Raw genomic sequence first — 10,255 nt, 5'->3', positions numbered from 1 at the left:
TTCACAGCTAAGTATTTTTTCATGTTGAGGAACAGATGATAGTCAGATGGGGTCAAATCAGGAGAATAGGGAGGGTGATCAACCAGTTCAAAGCCATGGTCACATACAGCAACCATTGAAACCAAGGACTTGTGTGCTGGAGCATTGTCCTGATGAAACAAGACCCATTTCATCAATTTTCCTAGGTGCTTTGTTTTGATAGCCTTTCATAACTGCCTCAGCAAATTGGCATAATACTTTGATTTATAGTTAATTGCCTGTCAGCATGTGGTGAACACAATCAATGATTTCCTCAATGGTGGCAGTTGCAGGATGTCCAGACCTTGGGTCATCTTCAAGACTCTCTCTTGCCCTCATAAATTCAGCTGCCCACTTTTGCACTGTTGATTAAGCTGGACCATCATTCCCTAAAGTAGCAACCATGTTAGCATGAATGACTATGGGGGCTAAACCCTTTTTCTGCAGGTACTTGATAACACAGAGAGATGTCAAATTTTGTCCATTTTCAAGAGAAGTCACTACTAGTTACTTTTCAAGTCTTCTTTGAACAGTCAGATGTGAGTTTTCCTGGAAAGAAACAATGCAGTTATTTATATGAAGAGTTGAAATTAATGCATGCAAAATTTCACACTAACATCACTCCTTCAGTCAGCCTTATGAACTTTTCAGCCCACTCTCATAGTAGCAGCAATAAACATATCTGTGTCACTGACTATGCTAAACAGAAATAAAATCTGTGCTTAGATTTATTCTGAGAGAGAAAAAAAAAACTGATGAAGAAAGTTTGATAAAATATCTCAAAGGAAAAAGATAAATATAAAAATATATGTTGATTTATTACTGTATTTGGTTCATATAAAAATGGCATTACTGAAAATATATATTAAAAACATCTGTAAATATATTTATAGACTTTTAACTAAAAGATATGATATACAATATGGCTTAAAGGAAACACCTTTTAGAGATATTTATATTAAGAAAGAAAAGAATGATATTTACATGGCCTTCTAACTCAGAGAGCAACAGGTTTAGCTGATTTGACAAAGAATTGAATGCTTCAGTATCACAGGGTTTTTCAATATTCATTGCAAGGCAACTACAAATCATAAAATTTAAACTCAGTATTAGTATGTCTATCACTCCATAAGAGTAGAAACAGTAAATGACTTCTAGGTATACAGTTGAGAAAATTAAAACCTGAGAAATATAACAAGCAGTTTATATATTCTAATTATGGAAAAATTAAAATACTATAACCATTCTATATTAATTTTCTCATTTAAAATTAGATAAGATAATTACCATGAGAAATTAATGTAAGTTGTCTCCATAGCAGGAATAGAATTTTGAAGAGTTGTTAAGATCTGCTGGCATGTTTCAGCTGATGGGTCTCTTTGAAGAGCCTGCTCCACCTCTTGGCTAAATTATGAAAAGTATAATATGTAAGAAGGAGTAAAATATAAGAGTTTTGGTGTGTTATTATCAGACTAGACAGAAATTCATAATTTAAGAGATATAATTTACTACAAAAAAAGAAAAAAAATCTATTTCCAGTTACTAATTTTTTTACATTAAAATTTATAAACAAATATTTTGTTATACATAAATAAGCTACTATACTTCCTGAAAATCTATTTCAGACATTGGGTAGACCAAAGCCTTGTGAAAGACACATCAAGCTAAGTGAAATCGTAATCATGGCCAGTGCCAGTAACATATGAAAGACACCTGTGCCAGTAACATGTAAAAGACACCCAGTACACTTTGTGGAGTGGATGGTATTAGGAAGGGCATCTAGGCATAAAAAACCAAACCAAAACAGACTGGAGCCTGGTGCAACTTTTCAGCTCCAGTGAAACCATCTTACCCATGGAAAACGGATGCTAAATGATGACGATGGTGATGATATATATATGTGTGTGTGTGTGTGTGTATACACAGGGTGTGGTGAATATATTGTCATTTAAATTATCTTTGGTGTTACAAGGAATTTTGTTAGTCTCTTGCTCAACTGCACCCCACACATAATGCATGCATGCATGCATGCGTGTATGTATGTATGTATGTATGTATGTATGTATGTATGTATGTATGTATGTATGTATGTGTGTTGTGTGATATCTTGGTGGTTGTTTAAGTATCATTGTCATAGATGGTATAGCATTAATTTCCAGTCTTCTGTGAAATACCTGTTTGGACGTGAGGAAATATTATCTTACTTGAAAACAAATGAGCAAGAGAAAGAGCATTTGGCCATAGAAAATCTGCTGCAACCGCATCTGTGTAGCCCATGCAAGCAGGGAAAAGCTGACTTTATAAAACGACTTCATTGTACATGTATGCGTACATGCACATGTGCGTCTGTGTTTGTTTACAACTGCACTCGCTTTTATGAAAATTACAACATATGCTGGGTGGAGTTGTTAGTTCCCCTGTCAATAAACCTTCACTCACTTCACTCCTTCGAAGCCATGTGGAATGAGAGAACTTGAAAAGATCTTAAATGAAAGATCTTGGCTTTAAAATGAGGTATGGGTTAGTGACAGGAAGAATATGTGGCAGTAAAACAATGCTTCAATAATATGGAAAAAGATGTAAAACAAACAAATGAATGAATGATTTTTCATTGTATGAATAATTGAAATCCTAAGAAACAAAATTATTTCAATAAGAATCAGAAGTGAGGTTCAAATTCTATTATTATATACAAAGGTCAAGCTAATAAAGGAACCCCTACCAAATCACTTGACTTGCTAAAAACAGCAGCTGCCAAATCTCCTTAAAAGTACACCTACTAAAGACACATTAGTAATGTAGTCTTAGATACATTATAACTAAAACAAAGACAAAATAATCATGTCTAATATCTTTGATCATAGATTTGCTGACTAGGGCTAAACAACAAAATACATGAAGACTCTAATCATGAGTCAGTTGCAGCAAATAAAATTATCAAGAAGCAAGAATTTTAACTAATATCTCCATGCTTGTGTGGGTCAGGCGGAATTTGACAAGGCAGATTTTCTACAGCCAGATGCCCTTCCTGTCACCAACTCTTATCTGTTTTCAAGTAAAGTTATATTTTCTCGTGACCAGACCATGTTTTCACAGAAGACTGGAATTAAAGAACACTGCTTGGATAACAGTGACATTTGTTTACAACTATCATGTGATGTCAAGGCAAGAAGATAGTAAAACACACAAACACATACAAATGCACACATCCTTTATAGTCATTCCTCCTACCCACACACACAATGTCTGCTATCAACCCCCACACACACAGATACACTCAACCAATCTTCCCAACACCCCATTTTCCCCCAACCCATGACCACCACCTGCAGCAGGCACTCTCCCCCACATGTCTCCCCACACACACTCTCCATGCGCACACATATCTACTATAGATTAGCCCTTCTATCCAATCTCAATGTGATCTCTAAACATCTCCCCTCAACACACTTATGAAACATCCCCTTCTTATATTCAACCCACCATACCTTGTGGGTATGTCCAGATGCGTCTCCAACATCATCTATTTCTCTCTCTTACTCTGACTGTCTCTCTATCTTTCTCTCTAATTCTATCTCTCCTTTCTTTTCCTAGTGTGGTAGCCAAGTATCTCCTCTTATAGTAAGACACTTACCTCTATCCCTCTATTGAACTTTAACCTCTCAACCAGCACAAAACTACCTCTCTCAGTACCACTCCCTCTCCCAGCCAAGGGGACTTTTCTTGCAAGTTACTTGGCAATCCTGCTAGTGCTGAGGCTACATAAAAAGCACCAGTGCTGGTGTCACATAAAAAGCACCCAGTACACTCTGTAAAGTGGGTGGCATTAGGAAGGGAATGCTGCTGTAGAAAACATGCCAAAGCAGACAATGGAGCCTGGCACACGTCTCTGACTTGTCAGCTCCTGTCAAACCATCCAAGTCACGCCTGTGTGGTAAATATGTTTACTAATCTATATCACTGGAAAATGTTAAAATGTACACTAATCATTTAAGATAGCATAGACATTTAGTTATGTAACATATTATTACTAATAGACACAAAGTGATGTAACTTACCAGTAGTGATTGAGAAGTTCCCATACTTTCTGAAATTTGTTGAGTGCTAATGTTTCATTAAACATAACAGAACCAGATTTACTTACAGAGCCATGATCCACCTAATGAATAACAAATTATAGAATCATAACTAAACATTAATATTTATCTAGTATCATAAATTAACAAGATAACATAATATACATTTACTGCTACACAGGACATTAAAATATCATGTTTTACTTCACAAGGATAATTTTGTCATTATGACAAAAAGGAAAATAGATGATGTATATCTAACACAGGAGTGTAAATCTTTTATGCTCAGTGTAGAAAATGAACTCATTCACTTATATTAAATTCATGATTAAGTTTGTTATCAGCAAAAATTTGCAGGCCTTCCTCTGTAAGTGTCAACAATTTAATGATATTCTTCGCAGTCAATCTGAGTTGAGTTGATGGAATTTCTGCATTCTCATCTTAGCCTATCTTGATCTAACAACATCAGCCTTCATTATATAAACTTTCTCTTGGCAACACTAGCAACTCAACCACATCACCCTCTATGACTCCCTACAATCCTACATAATTTGTAAGTGCCACAATATCTTTCTGAATTTGATGTAGGTTTTCTGCTTGTGAAAAATTTATAAAGTCACAGATACAGTCTGCATGATTCAAAGTTGAGTGTTTCACTTTATCCCATGACTCAGCTATGTTATCCACAGCATCCATTGTGTTCAACTTCTTCCAGAAGTCTCTAAGTGTAGGTTTATCCTTCCTGTTAATTGCTTTCATAAGCTGTTAGAAAGTATAAATATAGTTAATAACCAGTTAGTAGAAATAATATGACATAACATACCTTAGCTTCAGCATATTTTACCAAAAGTTCATCAATACTTTTGATTGTATTTACATCCACTGTTTTAGAGATAATCTCTGTACAAATTGTTTCCAACAGATTTAAGATTTTTAAGTACTGATTAATATCCTCCTGATAGCTTTAATCAAATGAAAAGAACAAATGAATAGTTTAAAATAAAAAAAGAAAATGAAAATAAAACATTCCGAACTAGAAACAACCATATGAATAACTTGAAATAAAAACAATGGATCCCTATCTTGTTTCTTTTTTCTTACTTCTTTTTATCTCCAAGTTAAAATGTTGTAACTCGATGGCCAACGGTTTACAGTGTCATTTCCCCTGAATTTATATTGAGAACATCCAAATATCATGAATATAAATCACGATATTGTTTCTAGAGGTAAAGCACATTTCTCTATTTCCTTGATCTATATAAGTGAATTAGGGATTTTCTCCAGGGATTCTTGTGATCAAAATTCCCAGGAAATTCCTGGGAACCATTCAATAAACGTAAAATTATAAAATGATACATCATCATCATCATCATCATTTAACGTCCGCTTTCCATGCTAGCATGGGTTGGACGATTTGACTGAGGACTGGTGCAACCGGATGGCTACACCAGGCTCCAGTCTGATTTGGCAGAGTTTCTACAGCTGGATGCCCTTCCTAACGCCAACCACTCAGAGAGTGTAGTGGGTGCTTTTACGTGTCACCCGCACGAAAACGGCCACGCTCGAAATGGTGTCTTTTATGTGCCACCCGCACAAGAGCCAGTCCAGGGGCACTGGCAACGATCTCGCTCGAAAAATCTTTAAGCAATTATATTAACAACTTTTTTTCCAGTTATTGTGCATCTTAGAGGTTGTAACAATATCTCATTTTATCTCATCTATAGGGTTTACAAAATAAGCACAATAAACAATGTGTTAAAAAGAAGGAAATGAATTTTTATTTAATATATCATGGATGAATAAGTTTGAGCTGCTCATATTTTTAGCATCTGTCATAAAATATAACATATTGCACCAAAATAATCATTTAAAAATAGAAAAAGAATTAAGGAAATAAAATTAACTTACTCAGAAGACTTAGTAGCTAATGGTTTCAACACAAAATGACTATTGCGTATCAGGGAAAGCACTTGCTCCATCTCTTTAATAGGATCTACAACAGAAGTCAGCCATAATAATAATATAACAGATATAAAGCTCGGAAAGTTTTGGAAGTGAACTGTGTATAAAATATATTATTATTAATCTACAGATCAATTCAAACCTACCTTTATCTGAAAAGAAATATTCATAGAGAGATATAAATGTTGCTTCAATATCTTTTGAATTTCCATCATAAATCATTCCAAATACAGCAATCCAATGCCTAAAGAAATCGGAGCAAAATATTAGTTATTTTTGGTGCTTTTTTTTTAATAAGTCAGGCTATATAAATATATATTTTCATTTCTAACAAGTTAACAATCCATGAACTCCTAAATAAAAGGAATAAAAACAGTATTCTTTTGAAATTCTCTCCCCACATTAATTTTTCTTCCAACAACTAACCAGCAACATTTAAAACAAGAATATTAGCTGTTTATACTAACCGCACACAAGTAATACTTCAAACAACAATCTAAAGTTATCTACCCTGCACTTCTCTTCTTTAGCTGATTTAAAATAAAAGAAACTATCATACTTGAATTATATAATAAATATTTATCTAGAATATCAAGAAAAGAAAGTAACTCAACAATTATTATGGAACAAAGGTTTAGTGAGTTAAATCCTCATTTGTTGTAATCATAAGTACAGTATATTATTCCAGAACAAGATTATACAACTATCAACTAAATTGCTCACACCAAAACTTCAAACTGTTAGGTCATCAAGTTGTGAAAAACAAATGTAAAAACCCCTTTTTAAAAAATAAAAAGATATATCATATTATAAACAAACTTGACACAGTGTGTAACTCAGAGATCAGGGAATCTCTCCAGACCAAGCTACTACTTCTCCACATTCAGAGATCACAGCTCCAATACTACAGACATGTAATTAGAATGTCACAAGAAAGACTCGTAAGACATTCCTCAAGCTGAGCCAACTGGCAGGAGACCTACAGGTAGATCAAGAATGAGATGGTTGGATAATATCCATAATCTCAGTTGGTCACACTTGGGCATCCAGCTGGAAAATCTTGTGGTGGTTACTTCTGCGTGGACCTAAGGAGATGTTACCTGAGGACCCTACCCTAATGACCCTCCTAGGAATAGTAGGCAGGAAAGATAAACAGATGTTTAACATCAACTTGTACTCTATTCATATCATACCAGAAACAAGAAAACAGTGCAAAAATGGTAATGATGTATAGTGATAGTTTCCTAATTTATTTTTGCTTTATTCCATCAATCAGGTTTACTCAAAATCAGACAATTTTAACTTTATTGAATCTTAAAAAAAACAAAAACTTTCTGCCCATAGTTTAAGTAAAACCAATATTTGACCAAACAAAAACTAAAAATGATTAACAATTTGTAAAGGAATAAACCACATAAAAATAGATAATGAGATAAATACTTACTTTTTAATACAAAATAAAATGTCTATTAGATCCCACGGTGGCTTTCGGATAACTATATCCATCCTATCAAAATAAAAACACTAAATGATTACTATTATAACAACTAGACTACCTATTGTTTTAGAAGAATTAATGATAATGATGTTTCAACGAAACAAGAACAGCAACAACAGTAGCTGTGGCAGAAGTACTGTTGACATCATTCTTATTGTTATTTAATGCCCAGTTTCCATGATGGTATGGGTTGGACAGTTTGACAGGATCTGATGAGTTGGAACATTGCATTATGCTCCATTTAAAAATGGAAAAATATAAGTTACAGAAAATGGAAATAAAATAAATATTAATATCATCTTTTGGCTTTGTACATATATACACAGGACTGATATGCTTACAACATAAGATACATTTCTGAGCATGGGTACAGTAAAGAAGAAATGGGCCTGTACTCTCTTTTATACATATAATTAAATTATAATAATGGGTCAGTGTAGCTCTTGAAGTCCAATGCTGCAACACCCATAGCACTTAAGGTAATATTAGTGGCAAACAAAGTATGCAGCCCTTCCTTTTTATTAATGAACAACTCTCTAGTAATACACATGGTTTCCCCAATAGTCACAGCTATTATAAAGGAGATAATCATGTTTTCATTATTTTAAGCAGAATAAGAAATTTGAATTTGAAATTAAGAAAAAGAAATTAAATGTAAATTCTCTGCATCTTTTTCCTTATAATTTCTTAATTTCAAATTCAAAATACTAATCCGACCTCAAATTATGAAGAAATAATTATCTCCCTTGAATAGCATTGACCACTAGAAACCACGTGTTTGAAAATATCTATCGCTGATTTCATGAAAATCCATTTTCAAGTGATGACAATGGTCAAGACACGTGTGTTTTGAATAGACGTCTGTTTCTGTTCCACTACATAAATGATGGATTACCACTGTGAAATAACAGCTTGAAACAAATGTCTATACCTCAAAGAATGCATCTCAAGTAACAAATTTTAGCAAACCCTAGAACCTAAAAGACTCACCAGATATCATCAAACGCCAGTTTCATTTCAGTTTCTAATATTTTGGTAAGTAGTTTTTCTAAGATGTCTTTGATTTTAATAAAAATCTGAGTGGCCTGAAATGAAAGTGACAAGCTAAGATATTAAGAATTATAGTATTATTGTTAATAATAATGTTGGTTTGTAACTTCCACATAGAAAGAATTAACCCTTAGTGTTTAAACTGGCCATATCCGGTCTAAATATTCTACACATCTTATATTTAAACAGGTCAGATTCAGACTCTCACACATACCCTACAATGTCATTTTAAAGATAATTACATCATCAAAATCTTAAAGCTATGAGATAATGCATGATTAATGTACAAGCATTATGTGACAGAGCAATCTAAACGCTAAAGGGTTAATCAGTAAAATTAAATTGTTCTTTGGTTCAAAGTGTTCAATCATTTTACTTTAAGCAGAAAAACTTTGTTTCAAATCATCACTGCTACAGGCAACACCACTACCACTACCATCATCATCAACTATCTATCTTTAACAACAACAACCCACCCACACACACAAACACACACACACACAGACACAATTACTATCACTGCAACAATCCCTGGTGGCACGTAAAAAGCACCCACTACACTCTTGGAGTGGTTGGCGTTAGGAAGGGCATCCAGCTGTAGAAACTCTGCCAGATCAGATTGGAGTCTGGTGTAGCCATCTAGTATGCCAGTCCCCAGTCAAATCATCCAACCCATGCTAGCATGGAAAGCGGACGTATGATGATGATGATGATGATGATGATAGATATTGCACAAAATGCAAGCATTTGATGCATCAGTTTAATTCAACAAATGCAGAAGATCACTAATTAGTGCTTCAGAGAAAATAAGATATAGGAGTGAATGATTTTTAATAACACTTACTTTCAGCAAAATACATTTTCTAAAAGATATATAAATCCCAAGGAACATTAAAAACTTATATTATAGATAAGAGTAAGTTAGAAAGCATTTCATTCTCCTATTCACAAATAGTTGTTATTTAGAAAACAAGTGCATTGAAGAAGTAGCTTAGCATAAAAGCATTGGTTGAAATATACAAGAGTGAAAACTATTTTATACTCTTTTACTTGTTTCAGTCATTTGACTGTGGCCATGCTAGAGCACTGCCTTTAGTCGAGCAAATCGACCCCAGGACTTATTCTTTGTAAGCCTAGTACTTATTCTATCAGTCTCTTTTTGCCGAACCACTAAGTTACGGGGACGTAAACACACCACCATCGGTTGTCAAGCGATGTTGGGGGACAAACACAAACATACATATATATATATATATACGACAGGCTTCTTTCAGTTTCCGTCTACCAAATCCACTCACAAGGTTTTGGTCGGCCCGAGGCTATAGTAGAAGACACTTGCCCAAGGTGTCACGCAGTGGGATTGAAACCCGGAACCATGTGGTTGGTAAGCAAGCTACTTACCACACAGCCACTCCTGCGCCTATGTCTATAATTAATCCTTTTGTTACCATATTTCTGTTGAGATGCTCCATGTTTCAATCAATTTTAAATATAACAAAGAATTTAGTAAAATAACTTAGTCATCATTAAGCTAGTGTTAGGAACATAAACTGTGACAAAGGTTTGGTGGAGGATTTTACTTCAAGAAATTTGTACTACAGAGCCAGAGGCAGATTCAGACAGGTTGGTATCAAAAGGGTTAATAGAAAAT

General features: G+C 34.2%; 1 protein-coding gene across 4 annotated transcripts in view; it reads right to left on the bottom strand.

Annotated features, from left to right (window-relative positions):
- LOC106884359 (transcriptional protein SWT1) overlaps positions 1-10,255 on the bottom strand; it is a 44,649-nt gene that overhangs the window by 4,801 nt on the left and 29,593 nt on the right. For all 4 annotated transcript variants that reach the window (XM_014935704.2, XM_052976300.1, XM_014935702.2 and 1 more), the window contains exons 14-21: positions 8,545-8,639; positions 7,501-7,563; positions 6,203-6,300; positions 6,003-6,087; positions 4,918-5,056; positions 4,077-4,177; positions 1,306-1,422; positions 1,003-1,099 (exon numbers count right to left, since the gene is read on the bottom strand). In XM_014935704.2, the coding sequence (XP_014791190.1) occupies positions 1,003-1,099; positions 1,306-1,422; positions 4,077-4,177; positions 4,918-5,056; positions 6,003-6,087; positions 6,203-6,300; positions 7,501-7,563; positions 8,545-8,639 (795 nt within the window). The remainder of the gene's footprint in view (positions 1-1,002; positions 1,100-1,305; positions 1,423-4,076; positions 4,178-4,917; positions 5,057-6,002; positions 6,088-6,202; positions 6,301-7,500; positions 7,564-8,544; positions 8,640-10,255) is intronic.

This window comes from Octopus bimaculoides, chromosome 2 (genome assembly GCF_001194135.2).
Source record: "Octopus bimaculoides isolate UCB-OBI-ISO-001 chromosome 2, ASM119413v2, whole genome shotgun sequence".
Lineage (NCBI taxonomy): Eukaryota > Metazoa > Mollusca > Cephalopoda > Octopoda > Octopodidae > Octopus > Octopus bimaculoides.
Note: the sequence above shows the minus strand (reverse complement) of the source record. Positions and strands in the feature narration are given on the sequence as shown.